This window comes from Argiope bruennichi, chromosome 6 (genome assembly GCF_947563725.1).
Source record: "Argiope bruennichi chromosome 6, qqArgBrue1.1, whole genome shotgun sequence".
NCBI lineage: Eukaryota > Metazoa > Arthropoda > Arachnida > Araneae > Araneidae > Argiope > Argiope bruennichi.
This window is the reverse complement of record NC_079156.1, coordinates 114,659,646-114,680,451: the sequence shown is the minus strand read 5'-3', so window position 1 is coordinate 114,680,451 and position 20,806 is coordinate 114,659,646. Positions and strand designations below refer to the sequence as shown.

Below are 20,806 nucleotides of genomic sequence, written 5' to 3'. Positions count from 1 at the left end.
TAATTTTGGGATACCCTTTATTGTCATGCACTGTATTCAGTTAAACAAGATCTAATGATTTTCTCCTTTGCAATTTCGTCCAAAACTTGATAGATATATAAACTGTTGATAACAAGATCAATATCAAATTTTATTTATGTAATTTGAAGAGTTTTTATTTTCTCTTGTTTATAAAGAGTCGAATCCAATATGGTATCTCAATCCAAAAAGTTCAACTCTGATTCTGGCTGATAAATGTAGGCAAATTATGTAGCTATGCTTATTTAAAAAAAAAAAAAAAAAAAAAAAATCTTTATAATTTGCAAATGAATAAATTAGCAAAAAATGCAATATTTATGAAAAAAAATTAGGATAATATTAACACTTTATAAAGTCTAATTGTAAATGTTCCTTTATTCTTCATTACTTTCATATAGTTATTTAAATATTATTACGAATCTATAATGGTTGTCAGGGTTAGTTCCAGCATAGGAAAGACAGTTTTACAATCAGCTCTATTTGATGGTGATCGGATGCCGGACCAGAGACCCCCGAGCTTGTTGGCAAACTTGGCGACAAATTGGATGATACTAGAATCTTCAAGAATTTTGTAGATAGAACCAGTAGGAGATGAGATATGCTTAATTGTCAGAGAACACTTCTCTGATGTCTCCGGGAACTATGGAAAGCAGTCTTTCCAAGCCTAAGAGAGTCGTTTAGTAGTCCAGAGTCAACGGCGAATTTGTTAGACCCGTCCAGCGAAGCTCAAAATAGAATATCACCACCTTCATCCTTACATAAGATAAAGTCAATATCCTTGTTTTAATAATTTGTTTCATACCAATTTTATTTTCTTTAGCTTTATTGTTCTTAGAAAAAATAAATGATTCAAAGAAAAATTCAGCAAGAAACAACAAGATTCTAACAGGCGTGAAACTTTTTTATTTCGCTCTCGTGCGTCCAACTTTCACCAATCTTATTGCTTAAGTTTATTGCGTGCTTTGCCAACGCTGCCTTCTACTCAATTATTGATCATCTCGTTGCAAAATTTTCAAAACCACCGGAGAAGTTATTTAATCCACTTAAGCAAATCCCGTTCACAAATGCAAAGTGAAAATAAATGAAATTTTGAAAAATATCCAGAATATTTTTTTCTTTGCATCTTTTTTAATACTCATAGCCAATTTTTTTATCGTGTGTAGCAATGATTTCTTACCTATCAATTAAAGTATTGCCGATGGTTCATGATCATACGGTCAGTATTTTTAGCAGTAATTTTAGAGGTTAGCGGTTTAGTATTAATTAAGAATTATAATTAATTACTGAACGCATTAATTATAATTCTTAATTAATACGGTCAGTAATTTTAGCGGCATCAGTATTATGGATAGTAGGTGAACTCCCTATTCCAATGCACAAATTGAAAGTTTTTTATGAAAAAGCCCACTGCAGATTACTTGATGCAGTGTACCATCTGAAAGAACCAGACCTTAAGCGAGAACTAATAGAAAAGTCATATTTTGTATTTTCGGCATGCACTATCATACACTTCAGAAGGAGCACCGTCTGGTTGTATTTGGGATCCTGTTCACATACACTATTTTAATTGTTACTGAAATGAAGAAATTGTTACTGAAATAAGGAAAAAATTAAGAATTTTTTTCATTAAATAGATTTTTTATTGCTTGGAAGAAAATTTACTTTTAATGTTAAAATTGATATCTTATGGATAGAGATTAAAAACTAATTTGTTTTGTAGCACCTCTTTTTCCCCTTGAGTTGAGAGCGCCCCCTTGTGGCGTTTTACAGAAGACAAGCAATTGAAGGGCAGACCTGCATCGTGAGGTCGACTTTTTCCCTATGCGCAACACTTGCGCTAACGCCGAATACTTTCGGCTGAAAACCGCGAAATCCTTCCACCATACTGTTTTCTTTTACCTAATTTTCTATGTGTGTCTGTAGTGATAAGTGTTTGTAAATTTTGTTGTGTAGCTGTGTTTGTGGAAATTAAAAATAGTGTATTTAAAACCGGGCAGTTCCTTAGAAAATCACAATACCCCCCCCCCACTACAGTTTTAATTATTTTTGCTTTTTACTTATGAATTTGCTTATCTTTATATACTACTCTTATTATTATTGTTTACGATCCATTAATAAATAGACATGAAATTCTAGGCTAATTTATAATACATGCGTGTTACAAGTGACGAACGCAAATCGATGGGAACACTCATTTCAATTAACCCATGTTACAAAGCTTAAATAGATAAATTACAGATTCAACCCGTATTTTTCTGTTTTAGATCTTTTGCTGCTTATTCCATATGACGTTTTTGAGAAGTAACTAATTTAATAAGCGAAAATTGCAACCTTATTTAGTACTACCTTTTTTTCATTAAACATAGTATAACGAATCCAATTAAATTGGAATAGAAAAGTTTTTAGCATTTACTAACACAATTTAATTGGATGGATTAATTAAATTAATGTATAAGAGTTAAAAATCGTAAGAATAGTTTGAAATATAATTTACCTGAAACCCCTTAATTATGTTTAAAGACTTGAAAATAGATCTATGTTTAATTTTTGTATTCGTTCTCAAAAGTTGTATGAAAAGTGCTGTATTTCGTATAAAAGCTATTCACAAAGGGATTGCTAATGAAATTACCAATTGAAGTTACAGTGCACAAATCAACCACAAATAGTTTTAAAGTAACTCATAATCACTTGTCTAATCTCTAAATTATAAATATTTTTTTTAAAAATAATGAATTAAAAAGGAATTTCGATAGAAATTATGTATACTATTTTGTAAAAAAATAAATAAATAAATTTTCTTATTTCAGAGGAAATTCTTTTAAACCTTATTTAAGTAAATTTAAATTTAATACTTTTATTTTTTATTTGGACTACTACTACTGTGATCTTCGTTTAAATGCGAAATAAAAAATGCTTACTTTTATATTCACTAAAATAAAGGTAATTTTTTTTATTTAAAAATGAAAGAAATTTCTTATTGAAACTCCGGTTTAGCATCAGCTGTCGTCAACACAAAAGAATAAATTTCAATGGTAAAATCTCATCATTCCTTTTAATAATGCAGTTTTTTTTTTCATTGCATAGCTTAAAATATATTTTTTTTTTGTTGAATTAGATAATATTATTATCTTTTCTGTTTTTTCTTGACGTTTGAAATCTCTTTTCTGTCTTTAATATTCTATTTTAAAGAAAAATCTAGTTAGAGATGATTGGTTTCAAAACTGACCCTATATTAATGGCAATGATCTGATAGGAGACTTATTTTCTTCAAAGTGAATATAGATAAATCCGCATAGATAAATATTTCTAAATAAGGATTTTATTTGACAGTTTTCTATTATTTCTGGACTATGTTATATATTTGAAAAATTCATGTTCCTAACTTCACTGAATTCTGCTATCAAATCTGTGTAGCATTTCAACTCTGTTACCTTCATCGTCTTAGCATAATTTATAATCTGTCACAAGCAAATTTTCTTACTTGACTAAACACTTACTAAAACTTTACACTCTACAATAAAATTGTTAGAATTCCTGAAAGTGCTGCCAGAAGTGGAGACACGAATGCTCATTAACATTATAACACGTATTAATATCGATATTATAATTGAAAATCTTGAATTATCTCGTGTTAAGTAATCGAAAACAAATAGAAGGGCCACATATTATCTTAACAAAATAAAAGTCGGAAGGAGAACGCGTTCTCTAGAGTGCAGAAATATTTCTGAAAAAAAAAAGAAAAAAAACTTTTATAAGCCATGGATTTGCATAAATCTGTGCTCAAATTTGCTTTCAGCTGTAATGAAAAGAAAAGTGAAAGAAAAAAGAAGAAATACTCAAAAAGCAATGGCTTTTATTAAAGTAATATTTTACATAAGATTTGGTCATTTATTTATTATTTCCAAAATACGTGTAAACGTATTATTTCAAAACATTTTACAGCAAATTTTGCGATTTACTTGCTATTCAACCTTATTATTAGACTAAAGTTACTTAATATTGTAAAAACATAGATTGGGTAAAATTCGACATTTTCCAGCATTGATTCATCGCTGTCTTACTTTGATCTCTACTCTGGTCAATCCATCGAATTTGTGCCAGTGAAACCAGTGGATACTTGTTGGATATCTTGTTTTGTAGATACCATTTAAGTTGCAGTATCTACTGTCATTCAGCCACCATCCTCCTCCAGCCTGTTGCGCTTTGGTAGTATCTCCTCTGTCTCTGGTGGAGAACTTGGCACCGTCGTATGATTTCATGCTGTCACCTATAAAAATAATAAAAATACATTGTCAGTATCGATCATGTAATACAAAAGTGCATGAAGCTAATCTCAAAAAAGTCGTAATTTGCTTAGTATTTTATGCAGCTGTTATTGAGAGAATGATAAGAATACATATCAGTATCGATCATGTAATACAAAAGTGCATGAAGCTAATCTCAAAAAAGTCGTAATTTGCTTAGAATTTTACGCAGCTGTGGTTCAAAGAATGATAAGAATACATTGTCAGTATCGATCATGTAATACAAAAGTGCATGAAGCTAATCTCAAAAAAGTCGTAATTTGCTTAGAATTTTACGCAGCTGTTGTTCAAAGAATGATAAGAATACATTGTCGGTATCGATCATGTAATACAAAAGTGCATGAAGATAATCTCAAAAAAGTCGTAATATGCTTAGTATTTTATACAGCTATTATTCAAAGAATGATAAGAATACATTGTCAGTATCGATCATGTAATACAAAAGTGCATGAAGCTAATCTCAAAAAAGTCGTAATTTGCTTAGAATTTTACGCAGCTGTTTTTCAAAGAATGATAAGAATACATTGTCGGTATCGATCATGTAATACAAAAGTGCATGAAGATAATCTCAAAAAAGTCGTAATATGCTTAGTATTTTATACAGCTATTATTCAAAGAATGATAAGAATACATTGTCAGTATCGATCATGTAATACAAAAGTGCATGAAGCTAATCTCAAAAAAGTCGTAATTTGCTTAGAATTTTACGCAGCTGTTGTTCAAAGAATGATAAGAATACATTGTCGGTATCGATCATGTTATACAAAAGTGCATGAAGATAATCTCAAAAAAGTCGTAATATGCTTAGTATTTTATACAGCTATTATTCAAAGAATGATAAGAATACATTGTCAGTATCGATCATGTAATACAAAAGTGCATGAAGCTAATCTCAAAAAAGTCGTAATTTGCTTAGAATTTTACGCAGCTATTGTTCAAAGAATGATAAGAATACATTGTCGGTATCGATCATGTAATACAAAAGTGCATGAAGATAATCTCAAAAAAGTCGTAATATGCTTAGCATTTTATGCAGCTATTATTCAAAGAAGGATAAGAATACATTGTCAGTATTCGATCATGTAATACAAAAGTGCATGAAGCTAATCTGAAGAAAGTCGTAATTTGCTTAGAATTTTATGCAGCTGTTATTCAAAGAATGATAAGAATATATTGTCAGTACCGATCATGTAATACAAAAGTGCATGAAGCTAATCTCAAAAAAGTCGTAATTTGCTTAGAATTTTACGCAGCTGTTGTTCAAAGAATGATAAGAATACATTGTCGGTATCGATCATGTAATACAAAAGTGCATGAAGATAATCTCAAAAAAGTCGTAATTTGCTTAGAATTTTACGCAGCTATTGTTCAAAGAATGATAAGAATACATTGTCGGTATCGATCATGTAATACAAAAGTGCATGAAGATAATCTCAAAAAAGTCGTAATATGCTTAGCATTTTATGCAGCTATTATTCAAAGAAGGATAAGAATACATTGTCAGTATTCGATCATGTAATACAAAAGTGCATGAAGCTAATCTCAAGAAAGTCGTAATTTGCTTAGAATTTTATGCAGCTGTTATTCAAAGAATGATAAGAATATATTGTCAGTACCGATCATGTAATACAAAAGTGCATGAAGCTAATCTCAAAAAAGTCGTAATTTGCTTAGAATTTTACGCAGCTGTTGTTCAAAGAATGATAAGAATACATTGTCGGTATCTATCATGTAATACAAAAGTGCATGAAGATAATCTCAAAAAAGTCGTAATATGCTTAGTATTTTATACAGCTATTATTCAAAGAATGATAAGAATACATTGTCAGTATCGATCATGTAATACAAAAGTGCATGAAGATAATCTCAAAAAAGTCGTAATATGCTTAGTATTTTATACAGCTATTATTCAAAGAATGATAAGAATACATTGTCAGTATCGATCATGTAATACAAAAGTGCATGAAGCTAATCTCAAAAAAGTCGTAATTTGCTTAGAATTTTACGCAGCTATTGTTCAAAGAATGATAAGAATACATTGTCGGTATCGATCATGTAATACAAAAGTGCATGAAGATAATCTCAAAAAAGTCGTAATATGCTTAGTATTTTATACAGCTATTATTCAAAGAATGATAAGAATACATTGTCAGTATCGATCATGTAATACAAAAGTGCATGAAGCTAATCTCAAAAAAGTCGTAATTTGCTTAGAATTTTACGCAGCTGTTGTTCAAAGAATGATAAGAATACATTGTCGGTATCGATCATGTAATACAAAAGTGCATGAAGATAATCTCAAAAAAGTCGTAATATGCTTAGTATTTTATACAGCTATTATTCAAAGAATGATAAGAATACATTGTCAGTATCGATCATGTAATACAAAAGTGCATGAAGATAATCTCAAAAAAGTCGTAATATGCTTAGTATTTTATACAGCTATTATTCAAAGAATGATAAGAATACATTGTCAGTATCGATCATGTAATACAAAAGTGCATGAAGCTAATCTCAAAAAAGTCGTAATTTGCTTAGAATTTTACGCAGCTGTTGTTCAAAGAATGATAAGAATACATTGTCGGTATCGATCATGTAATACAAAAGTGCATGAAGATAATCTCAAAAAAGTCGTAATATGCTTAGTATTTTATACAGCTATTATTCAAAGAATGATAAGAATACATTGTCAGTATCGATCATGTAATACAAAAGTGCATGAAGATAATCTCAAAAAAGTCGTAATATGCTTAGTATTTTATACAGCTATTATTCAAAGAATGATAAGAATACATTGTCGGTATCGATCATGTAATACAAAAGTGCATGAAGATAATCTCAAAAAAGTCGTAATATGCTTAGTATTTTATACAGCTATTATTCAAAGAATGATAAGAATACATTGTCAGTATCGATCATGTAATACAAAAGTGCATGAAGCTAATCTCAAAAAAGTCGTAATTTGCTTAGAATTTTACGCAGCTATTGTTCAAAGAATGATAAGAATACATTGTCGGTATCGATCATGTAATACAAAAGTGCATGAAGATAATCTCAAAAAAGTCGTAATATGCTTAGCATTTTATGCAGCTATTATTCAAAGAAGGATAAGAATACATTGTCAGTATTCGATCATGTAATACAAAAGTGCATGAAGCTAATCTCAAGAAAGTCGTAATTTGCTTAGAATTTTATGCAGCTGTTATTCAAAGAATGATAAGAATATATTGTCAGTACCGATCATGTAATACAAAAGTGCATGAAGCTAATCTCAAAAAAGTCGTAATTTGCTTAGAATTTTACGCAGCTGTTGTTCAAAGAATGATAAGAATACATTGTCGGTATCGATCATGTAATACAAAAGTGCATGAAGCTAATCTCAAAAAAGTCGTAATTTGCTTAGAATTTTACGCAGCTATTGTTCAAAGAATGATAAGAATACATTGTCGGTATCGATCATGTAATACAAAAGTGCATGAAGATAATCTCAAAAAAGTCGTAATATGCTTAGCATTTTATGCAGCTATTATTCAAAGAAGGATAAGAATACATTGTCAGTATTCGATCATGTAATACAAAAGTGCATGAAGCTAATCTCAAGAAAGTCGTAATTTGCTTAGAATTTTATGCAGCTGTTATTCAAAGAATGATAAGAATATATTGTCAGTACCGATCATGTAATACAAAAGTGCATGAAGCTAATCTCAAAAAAGTCGTAATTTGCTTAGAATTTTACGCAGCTGTTGTTCAAAGAATGATAAGAATACATTGTCGGTATCGATCATGTAATACAAAAGTGCATGAAGATAATCTCAAAAAAGTCGTAATATGCTTAGTATTTTATACAGCTATTATTCAAAGAATGATAAGAATACATTGTCAGTATCGATCATGTAATACAAAAGTGCATGAAGCTAATCTCAAAAAAGTCGTAATTTGCTTAGAATTTTACGCAGCTGTTGTTCAAAGAATGATAAGAATACATTGTCGGTATCGATCATGTAATACAAAAGTGCATGAAGATAATCTCAAAAAAGTCGTAATATGCTTAGTATTTTATACAGCTATTATTCAAAGAATGATAAGAATACATTGTCAGTATCGATCATGTAATACAAAAGTGCATGAAGCTAATCTCAAAAAAGTCGTAATTTGCTTAGAATTTTACGCAGCTATTGTTCAAAGAATGATAAGAATACATTGTCGGTATCGATCATGTAATACAAAAGTGCATGAAGATAATCTCAAAAAAGTCGTAATATGCTTAGCATTTTATGCAGCTATTATTCAAAGAAGGATAAGAATACATTGTCAGTATTCGATCATGTAATACAAAAGTGCATGAAGCTAATCTCAAAAAGTCATAATTTGCTTAGAATTTCATGCATCTGTTATTCAGAGAATGATAAGAATAGATTGCCAGTACTAACCATGTAACACAAAATTGCGTGCAATTTTAAAAAAAGGTCATAGTTTCCTTAGCATTTGATGCAACGTAATTCAAAGAATGATAAGGATAAATTTTTAGTATTAATCATGTAATACAAAAGTGCATGAAGCGGTTCTCAAAAAAATCATGATTTTTTTAGTATTTCATGCAGCTGTCACTTACAGAAATGGTCAGAATATATTATCAGTATTTACCATGAATCCATGAATCGAATCTCAAAAAATTCATAATTTGTTTAGTATTTCGTATAGCAATCACCTACAAGAATGATAAGAATACATTTCTAGACTTTACAATATATTAAAGGAATATTAAAACCAGAAGTCAAGGGAATTTTGGATATTTGTTTTATTATCCCAAACAGTTTTAACATATGTTACAGACAAAAGTGGCAGGAATGAATTTTCAGACTTAATCACATAATATAGCAATGCAAGAAGTGAAATTCAAAAGAATAATAATTCATTGTAGTAATCTAAACAGTTTTCACTTACGTCATCTACAAAAACTGTAAGAGCAGATTTTTTTAAAGTTAATTCTATAATGAATACAATATAGGAAGTGGATGTCAAAATAATTATAAATAATTTATCGCTACTCTATATAGTTTCAGAAATTCCTTTGGATTATTATAACTCAAAAGAAAATGCTGCAATGTTTGAAAATCAGTTTTTCTCTAATATGGAGTGTAGAAAATATTGTAATATCAAGTATAGTACCAACACAAATTTTCCCGACTTAAATCTCACGAAATTCAAATAAGAAAAACGTTTTCGAAAATATGATATTCTATATTTGAACAAAATAACTCTTAAAATGTCATGAATTAAGTAATTGATACTTGATAACCGGCCTTTATAATAAATTTTGAAATTTCAGTCAATTTTTTTGGCGAAATCTGTCAGCATGATTATTTGCTTCTTTCAGTGAGTATGATTAGATAGTAAAAAAATTAGATAAATAAATTTAGGTTACGGTTCCATCATGAAAATTATGGATCTGTATCAAAATTTGAACGAAATAAGTTAATTTAGGGTAAACTAATCGGTTTATTAATTTTGATATATGGCTCTTACACTAAAATAATAGATTGGTTCCAAATTTTGAACCAAGTTGGTCAGCAAAAAAGGGTATTAATTAAAATAAATTTTAAAATTCCTATTCTGTAAGATCAAATTTATACTTTCCTATACTTAATTCTACTCTTAATTCTATAATTAATTCTTATACTTCTTAATTCTGTTAGTAACAGAATAAGTGAATAAAGGAATAAGTTAACAGAATTAAGAATTAATTCGGTTAACCCGAATTAATTCTTAATTCTGTTAACTTATTCCTACTCCTATACTTTTCTATATTTATTTTCTATACTTAAGATCAAAATATATTGTATCGGTACATGAAAACATAGAAATTAGAACACTTCAGCTGACTTATTTTATGCTTACTATTGTTTTCCAGATCTTCAATCTTACCTGCATCTCCACTGTAATTTCTAATATGCAAAGCGTACGATGAATTTTCATCATCTATCCTAAAGTTATCATAGACAGCATAGCGATGCTCTCCTTTGTCATCGACGAGATCGAAGCGAACTTCATATTCCCCTTGGTTTGTCAGAGCATAAATATATTCATTCCCTAAACAAACAATGATTAAAACCTTTAAATTGTTTGCCTTTGATATAATTATTCCTAGAATCATCAGAAAAAGATAATTTAGTTATCAAGAATTGCTACTTGCCCAACCAAAATTCCTCTGTCAACTTCCCGAAGCCCTGCCGGTAGGTTTCCCAATCTTTGTTGAAATCCTGCTGCTCGGGAAAGTCACCTCTCCTTTGAATCACCTAAAATATGAAGGAGAATATGAAAATGATTTAAAAAATCAAAATGAAGGAGAAACTGTCCTCATGGTAATAAAATAGGCAATAAAAGCGTGGAAAACAGCTTCTATATTTTCTATCCTCTCAACGGAAAATAGCTTCTATATTTTCTATTCTTTCCACCGCACCAACAGTCCAATGGAGGACCTTCGTCTCACCCAGGTATACTGCTGTCTATCGGGTAAGGAAACCAACATCTACTCATTTTGCTCTTCAGACTAGAACAGTCAAATCGCCAAGGGCTCAAAGCTCTACCAAGACTCGGAGATAGTCTTGTACCAGAATGCAGGAGCTCCATTCAAAACATCAATCAATTTTGTATTTTCCAAGTTCTAAGGTATCCCAGAAACTCGAATAATTCTACGCAGTCGTAGCAGAGTAGAGTTTCATTGACCATATACCTATTTCTATCATGATCTGGTATTTTTCTGGAATTTAAATAAATTTATTGTTTAAGTAAACAAGTAATAAAAATGGCGCTCATATAAAAGGACTTTTCTCATTTTATAATTTTTTCCCTTCCTAGGCTTACCATAGTTACAAATTTTTGGTAAATGGAGTTCATTTCATGAATATATTTGTAACTGCTACTTCTAAAACTATTCAGTGAGTTTAAATTTGAATAACTCCTCACATTTAAATGCCTCTGGGAAGGAGTTTTTAAAATATAATTCTGAGAATAAAATATCAACAGAATTATAAATTTTAATCTTTGTTTCAATATATATTTCTTTTGGTCTTTTTCTTTTCTTGTCCGCTCTAATCTCTCTCTCTCTCTCTCTATCTATCTATCTATCTCTATCTATCTATCTATCTGTCTCTATCTATCTATCTATCTATCTCTATATCTGTCTCTCTTTAAGAAATGACTTGAATGTTTAGATTTACAAGTAACAAAAATAACGCCTATATAGAAAGATTTTTCCTATTTCGCAATTTTTTTTTTAATTTTAAGGTTTACTCTATTTAAAACAATTTTGGTAAATGGAGTTCATTTCATGAATATATTTGCTCCTTCCACTTCCCACAACAGACAGTACGCTTAAATTTGAATCATACATCAGCAAGTTTAAATGCTTTTCAAAAGGAGTTTTAAAGCATAATTCTGTGAATAAAATATTAACAGAATTATAAATTTTAATCTTTGTTTCAATATATATTTCTTTTGGTCTTTTTCTTTTCTTGTCCGCTCTAATCTCTCTCTCTCTCTCTCTCTCTCTCTCTCTCTATCTATCTATCTCTATCTATCTATCTATCTGTCTCTATCTATCTATCTATCTATCTCTATATCTGTCTCTCTTTAAGAAATGACTTGAATGTTTAGATTTACAAGTAACAAAAATAACGCCTATATAGAAAGATTTTTCCTATTTCGCAATTTTTTTTTTAATTTTAAGGTTTACTCTATTTAAAACAATTTTGGTAAATGGAGTTCATTTCATGAATATATTTGCTCCTTCCACTTCCCACAACAGACAGTACGCTTAAATTTGAATCATACATCATCAAGTTTAAATGCTTTTCAAAAGGAGTTTTAAAGCATAATTCTGTGAATAAAATATTAACAGAATTATAAATTTTAATCTTTGTTTCAATAACTATTTCTTTTGGTCTTCTTTTTCTCGGGTCCACTCTAATGTCTCTCTCTAATAATATTGTGAATAGAATAGAATTCTATGCATAAAGTATAATTTTGTAAATAAAATATTAACAGAATTATAAATTTTAATCTTTGTTTCAATATATATTTCTTTTGGTCTTTTTCTTTTCTTGTCCGCTCTAATCTCTCTCTCTCTCTCTCTCTCTCTCTATCTATCTATCTCTATCTATCTATCTATCTGTCTCTATCTATCTCTATATCTGTCTCTCTTTAAGAAATGACTTGAATGTTTAGATTTACAAGTAACAAAAATAACGCCTATATAGAAAGATTTTTCCTATTTCGCAATTTTTTTTTTAATTTTAAGGTTTACTCTATTTAAAACAATTTTGGTAAATGGAGTTCATTTCATGAATATATTTGCTCCTTCCACTTCCCACAACAGACAGTACGCTTAAATTTGAATCATACATCAGCAAGTTTAAATGCTTTTCAAAAGGAGTTTTAAAGCATAATTCTGTGACTAAAATATTAACAGAATTATAAATTTTAATCTTTGTTTCAATATATATTTCTTTTGGTCTTTTTCTTTTCTTGTCCGCTCTAATCTCTCTCTCTCTCTCTCTCTCTCTCTCTCTATCTATCTATCTCTATCTATCTATCTATCTGTCTCTATCTATCTATCTATCTATCTCTATATCTGTCTCTCTTTAAGAAATGACTTGAATGTTTAGATTTACAAGTAACAAAAATAACGCCTATATAGAAAGATTTTTCCTATTTCGCAATTTTTTTTTTAATTTTAAGGTTTACTCTATTTAAAACAATTTTGGTAAATGGAGTTCATTTCATGAATATATTTGCTCCTTCCACTTCCCACAACAGACAGTACGCTTAAATTTGAATCATACATCATCAAGTTTAAATGCTTTTCAAAAGGAGTTTTAAAGCATAATTCTGTGAATAAAATATTAACAGAATTATAAATTTTAATCTTTGTTTCAATAACTATTTCTTTTGGTCTTCTTTTTCTCGGGTCCACTCTAATGTCTCTCTCTAATAATATTGTGAATAGAATAGAATTCTATGCATAAAGTATAATTTTGTAAATAAAATATTAACAGAATTATAAATTTTAATCTTTGTTTCAATATATATTTCTTTTGGTCTTTTTCTTTTCTTGTCCGCTCTAATCTCTCTCTCTCTCTCTCTCTCTCTCTCTATCTATCTATCTCTATCTATCTATCTATCTGTCTCTATCTATCTCTATATCTGTCTCTCTTTAAGAAATGACTTGAATGTTTAGATTTACAAGTAACAAAAATAACGCCTATATAGAAAGATTTTTCCTATTTCGCAATTTTTTTTTTAATTTTAAGGTTTACTCTATTTAAAACAATTTTGGTAAATGGAGTTCATTTCATGAATATATTTGCTCCTTCCACTTCCCACAACAGACAGTACGCTTAAATTTGAATCATACATCAGCAAGTTTAAATGCTTTTCAAAAGGAGTTTTAAAGCATAATTCTGTGAATAAAATATTAACAGAATTATAAATTTTAATCTTTGTTTCAATAACTATTTCTTTTGGTCTTCTTTTTCTCGGGTCCACTCTAATGTCTCTCTCTAATAATATTGTGAATAGAATAGAATTCTATGCATAAAGTATAATTTTGTAAATAAAATATTAACAGAATTATAAATTTTAATCTTTGTTTCAATAACTATTTCTTTTGGTCTTCTTTTTCTCGGGTCCACTATAATGTCTCTCTCTAATAATATTGTGAATAGAATAGAATTCTATACATAAAGTATAATTTTGTGAATAAAATATTAACAGAATTATAAATTTTAATCTTTGTTTCAATAACTATTTCTTTTGGTCTTCTTTTTCTCGGGTCCACTCTAATGTCTCTCTCTAATAATATTGTGAATAGAATAGAATTCTATGCATAAAGTATAATTTTGTAAATAAAATATTAACAGAATTATAAATTTTAATCTTTGTTTCAATAACTATTTCTTTTGGTCTTCTTTTTCTCGGGTCCACTCTAATGTCTCTCTCTAATAATATTGTGAATAGAATAGAATTCTATGCATAAAGTATAATTTTGTAAATAAAATATTAACAGAATTATAAATTTTAATCTTTGTTTCAATAACTATTTCTTTTGGTCTTCTTTTTCTCGGGTCCACTCTAATGTCTCTCTCTAATAATATTGTGAATAGAATAGAATTCTATGCATAAAGTATAATTTTGTAAATAAAATATTAACAGAATTATAAATTTTAATCTTTGTTTCAATAACTATTTCTTTGGGCCTGCTTTTTCCCGAGTCCACCCTAATCTCTCTCTCTTTCTCTCTCTCTCTCTCTCTCTCTCTCTATGTGTGTGTGTGTGTGTGTGTGTGTGTGTGTGTGTGTGTGTGTGTGTGTGTGTGTGTGTGACCGAAATTCAATGGAATCTTTAAGAGCAATTCTGAGTAAAAACAGAAAAAAAATTCTATAGAATATTTAACACCTATTTTAAAGTAATCAAAATAATTTACTTACCGTCCATCCTCCCCCTTCAGTATCCATATCGCAAAACACATCAATTGGCTGATTTATTGGAAAAGGGCTTTTCAACAATATCTTATACACCCCACTAGTAGTCTGACCTTTAGCCAAAATTTCAGAGCAATCGTTAGCATTGTGCTCCTTAGCTTGAGCCTTGGGACCTGCGAATAATTGAATAATTGATGTTAACTTTAAAATATAATAGATATTCCTGAATATGGAGAAATTTGATTAATTAAAATCATAATTCATAACAAAAATTCGATTTATTCTAAATTCGAATTAAAGTAAATTATCAAAAAATTTAATTAAGAAAGGAATAATTTATAAACTAAAAATGGTACAAAGATTTAATCTTTATAATAATAAATAATTCATATAATTTGGGAGCATGAAGTTTAAATAAATTAAGTGATAATAATTATATTGATAAAAATAATAATTTTGAGAAATAAGTAAGCAATTTCGATAACAAATAGTGATCAGAGCTTTGAAAAGTAACAATTGTATTGCAAATTTTTAAAATTAACAGCATAGTTTACGAATTGATTAGACCTTATCATAATCATAAAATTTCTCGATACAATTCCTAGCACAGTAGTAGTAAATCTGATCAATCCAAATTTTCAAAATTATCAGCATTCATATCATAAATAAGTTGCAAAGAGCAAAACGCACTTATATCAAGAACTTTACAAAAATAAAAATTCCGAAACTCAGTTTAATTAAAGTATCATGTTATCACAATCCCATTAAATATATAAATTCTTTCAATAAAAAAAATTAACCCTAAAGTGAATTGTGTAGCCGTTTGGCTACAAGTTTTTATTCCCATTATAAATTTTCCATGTTTGGAAATCCTTTCTTAAATGCTTTTTGATAAAAATTTGTAGAAAAGATCGATTGTGATGGTGTTACTAAAATGAGATTTAAAAAGAAACTTGGAAAATCAGTTTTAGTATGAATAATCCTACCGTTAAAAATACAGTTAAAATACTTTCATTTGCTACATAAAAATATATAAGTAAAAAGGTGTTTTTACTTTCATTTCAAAGTTTTTATAATACAATTTGTGTTACTGGGATATTGTTTAATTTGTTATGTAACCATTTAGCATAATTTATTTTTTTTTAATTTCACGAAAAGTTATACTTTAAAAAATTTTAAATAATGCTCTTGAATTGCATGCCATTATTCAAAACACATGTTTGTTTGTTTGATTTTGTAAAAAAAAGTTATTCATTTTAGGGTTAAGAATGTTCAGATAGTTTTGAAATTACAATTTATCCAATTTTAATTGAATGGTAGATTATCCATCTAAAATCGAGCAATTTTTTGGTATGATATAAATTTAATTTCAAGTATTTCGCATTCCGAAATACAATTGTGCAGATGAAATATTTAAACAGAAATTGAACGTCCTTGCCATGTGGATATAATGTCTATTAAAAAAGAACAATATTCTTACAGCAACATCCTCAAACTTTATTCTCTGAAAAAAGCCAGAATAATTTTAGTATCTTAAGAAAATTTTTTAAATTTTGAATTGAATAGGTTCAAATAGGTAAATTGCCAATATTGCATGCTGTATACAAATGTACCCAAAACACTCGTTCATGTACACAGCTGAAGCAAAAGAAAAGATTTGAGCTTACATGATGGAAAATGGTCCTTCACTTCCAACAGCAGATTCCTCGAGATTTCGATATATGCCAGGGATCTCTCTTTTGCTCCACAGTCAGACTCATTCGAAGCAGAACCTTCTGTGATTATGTAGATGATAATTATATCATTGGTAAATTCAAAATATTATATAATAAAATATGATTGGAATGGGAATATATCATAAGAAATATGTCTTTGGTAAATTAAAAATATTGTTAAATACAGTATGATTGGATTGTGAATATATCATAAGAAATATGTCTTTGGTAAATTCAAAATATTGTAAAATACAGTATGATTGGAATGAGATAATGTCATAAGAATTGGTAAATTCAAAATATTGTAAAATACAATCTGATTGGAATGCTAATATGTGATAAAAATTATGTCATTGAAAAATTCAAACTATTGTAAAATATTATATGATTGAAATGAGAATGTGTCATAAAAATTATGTCTTTGGTAAATTCAAAATACTGTAAAATACAATATTATTGGAATGAGATTATGACATTGGTAAATTCAAAATATTGTAAAATTCAATATATTTGGAATGTGAATATATCATAAGAAATATGTCTTTGGTAAATTCAAAATATTATAAAATACAATATGATTGGAATGGGAATATGTCATAAGAATTCTGTCATTGTTAAATTCAAAATATTATATTACACAATATTATTAGTAAGGGTAACAACTAATAAGCAATGTATTTTTTAAGGATTTTTTTTTTCATTTTAAAGACAAGAGTGTGTTTATGGTAATGAGTGAAATCTTAGGTAAGATTGTCTGTTTTTAATACAAAATTTTTTCACTAAAAATATCCAAAAAATGGCTTTTTTTATGTGGATATGAAAGTTTTAACTCAAGAGGGGAGAAACCAAGGAACCATAAAATAATTTTCTCTGTTTGAATGCATTATCAGCTACACTGGAATGGAATTCAGTTAACTCAGAATGGAATGGGGAAACAATTTTACTAACGCATTCAGGAACGGATTCAGACAAGCATTTGGCAGAGGGGGGGGGCAGGTTTAAAAATGGGTCTTAGGTTGGGAAATCTTCTGAAAATATTATCACGTAGATACTTTAGTGTGGAACTCAATGACACACACAAGAAGTAGAGCTAAACCAATTTATTAACTCAACTCTGAACTCAGCGCACAGTGACTGACGAATCTTCTGCTTTTATACTAGCAGGGAAAGTTCCAGAATACTTTTCTGGAGACTGTAAGAAAAGTCCAGAACACTTATCTGGCAAACTAAAGAAAGGTCCAGAATCTGCTGGAACATGAATTAAAAGGAAACATAAAATCAATGAATTAAATATTTACACTAACTGTGAATCGCATTGTCTCTAGTGGTCTTCGAACGTACGCTCTTTTGATTATGAGATCAGTGCTATGACCATTCGGCCATGGAGAGTTGACTGCCTCTTTTCCATGCGGCAATATTTAGGGGTCAATAAAGAGAATTTCACTTCTAATGTTAACTAACGAAATTTTAATTCTAATATCAGTTATAAATAAGGATATCATGGTAATTATTAAGCTATTAATCATCGGTCTTCATTAGATATCACCATAGTTAGAGTACGATAATTAATGTATCTCATTTCGAAACATCATTATAAGCAACACATTTACATTTGTAGAAAAATGATATTCTCGTTTCTTTTATTTCTTTCCATAATTTCTCACCGCATTGATTAATCGATATTAAAATAAACAGTCATTTTATTATTCCTACTCTTCTTAGCTGAATTAATATTTTAATTAAGAAGTTAAGAGTACAATAATGCTAGGAAGAAAAAGTTAATTCAAATGTTAAGAACAGAATCCTGATACAATTAACCCTCACTCCTCCTAGGCCTCGCCTAATTTCTATCTATATCAAGATTTATTTAAAAAAGTTTCCTTCTAAATCAAATCTGGCAGAATAAGTTTTAAAGAGTGATAATTTTAGAATAGAACCTGAGTAAAAATGTCATAAAGACAATAGATAGCAACCTGAATTTTATATTGCTCTTCTTATGAATTTCAACATGAAATAAATACATTTCCACGACGATGGATAAGTTATCAATGTCCTTGATTTACAGGCGAAGTTCTTGTTTTCTGATAGGTAGGTATATAAATAGGATGAGAATGTACAAAATTCTACTCAAATGGAAAAGTCCAGCCAGCCCTACAATCCACACTTATCGCAGTGAACATATTCTTTCTTTGTCAAGCTGTCGTAAGTCATTCGTACAAATATTCCTTAACATAAACTATAGTATAAATTATCATCTCTGAATGATGTTAATGAAATGAAAACTTGAAATGACATTACAGATTATATAAATTAGCTTTTTAAATGGCTGGTCAGTAGTTTGTATGCACAGTTCACCAATAATTTTTTTTCTGGCTGTGAAATTCAAACTAACTTTAACTGAACCCTCCCTATGTTGAAAATAATTTAACTTGCAAAAATCGCCTGGAAAATACAGTATATATTTTTAGAATATGCAGCAAAGAAAAATTTGAAAAATATGAGGATTTTGAAATTAAAGTTTTTGTCTTTATCATATTCATAATTTCACTCATATAATTTTTTTTCACAAATTATTATTCAAGTAGCAATATAAAACTTTTCTCTCAGTTATAAAACATATATTAACATAACTAGTGATGCAATTTTGTAGTTTTGTAAATCTTATTCTTAGAATTTAATTAACTTAATTTTTCTCTTCTTTTTTCCGTTTTTAGTTTTTTTCTTAATTTCTTTTTAATATGATTCCTGAGAAGATTAAAGTAAGAAAATTAAAAACAAAGGTTAAAACTTCAGACAAAGGATGACCCAAACTTGCTTCCTTTTCAAACTGTACTTTACGCCAGTCTTTCCAACGAAGGATTAAAATAATTCATTATATTGCCGCATAAACCAGAATAGCTAGCAATTACCGCCACTCGGTCGGCAGAGCATCTCGTTTAAGATTCGACATAGTGGGTGATTCGAATCCAACCCACTGTGTTTTATCCAAAGATTGGAATTTTTTCATTTAAAGCGTTATCTATTATTTATCTAAAATCTGGAAGATTCTAGATATTTCTTAAGTATTCAAAATGGATTGTTCTCGTACATTCTATATGTGTATAAAATCTGGGCCCAATCAGTCAGGGATAAGTTAGCAGTCTTGTGTTGTTTTCAGTTGCTTCGTTCTAATAAATCTAAAGCGTTATCTATTATTTATCTAAAATCTGGAAGATTCTAGATATTTCTTAAGTATTCAAAATGGATTGTTCTCGAACATTCTATATGTGTATAAAATCTGGGCCCAATCAGTCAGGGATAAGTTAGCAGTCTTGTGTTGTTTTTAGTTGCTTCGTTCAAATAAATCTAAAGCGTTATCTATTATTTATCTAAAATCTGGAAGATTCTATATATTTCTTAAGTATTCAAAATGGATTGTTCTCGAACATTCTATATGTGTATAAAATCTGGACCCAATCGGTCAGAGATAAGTTAGCAGTCTTGTGTTGTTTTCAGTTGCTTCGTTCTAATAAATCTAATTGTTTGTTTAAACAAACGGCGTAGTTCTTTACATCTTCCTGACAATATAGATATCAACGAGATTAAAACTTACTACAAGTTGGATAGAAAACTTTTGCTTTCGAGAGTAAATCTTCAGCTGTCTCTAGCAGGGCGAGCGCTTTCTCTTTCTCCCCACAGTCTGTTTTCTCGTCTTCCAATGCATGAATCACTGCTGTACGAAGCAAGAGAATCACTCCAACGATATACAAATGTTTCCTGCAAGAGGGAATCAAAATCTTCATGAAGTATACTGTAATATTTAATTAAAATTAACATTTAAATTTAAGACTAAAGTTATCACAATAACATTTGAAAACTGGCATTGAAGAAACAACCTTTTTGAACATCACCATCTGATATGAACTTTGTTTCGGATAAGTGTTTTTTCAATGCCGGGAAAAGGAGATAGACACTGGAAGCCGAATAAGGGCTGTATGGGGGGAGGGGGCTCCAGGCCTTCCACCTAACGTTTCCAGCAATGTCTCTGTCCGCTTCAAAAGAATGACACCATTTCGCCACCTGTTGTCTACTCATTGTTTCGCCCCCGTACGCTTCAGCGATTTGTCTGTGAATGTCCGATGGGTACACATTCTTGGCCCATAGAAATCGTATCACGGCTCGCACCTCTGTGCGAGACCACTTCTCTAGACGTCTTGCCATTACTGTCGCTGTTTCAGGTCTCGGTACTAACACTAGCTGCTCTAAGGACTGGTCTAAGACAACTAGGGCCATCTGTGTCCACTCTGAG

General features: G+C 29.4%; 1 protein-coding gene across 1 annotated transcript; it reads right to left on the bottom strand.

The window, feature by feature from the left end:
- Window positions 1–3,851: 3,851 nt before the first annotated feature.
- On the bottom strand, window positions 3,852–20,315 carry LOC129972370 (techylectin-like protein). Its single transcript, XM_056086490.1, has 6 exons — window positions 20,111–20,315; window positions 16,471–16,578; window positions 14,810–14,976; window positions 10,516–10,618; window positions 10,248–10,412; window positions 3,852–4,285 (listed from the first exon to the last, which is right to left on the bottom strand). Exons 1-6 carry the CDS (start codon window positions 20,298–20,300, stop codon window positions 4,065–4,067), a joined length of 954 nt encoding a protein of 317 aa, XP_055942465.1. The 5' UTR covers window positions 20,301–20,315; the 3' UTR covers window positions 3,852–4,064.
- Between the last annotated feature and the right edge of the window lie 491 nt (window positions 20,316–20,806).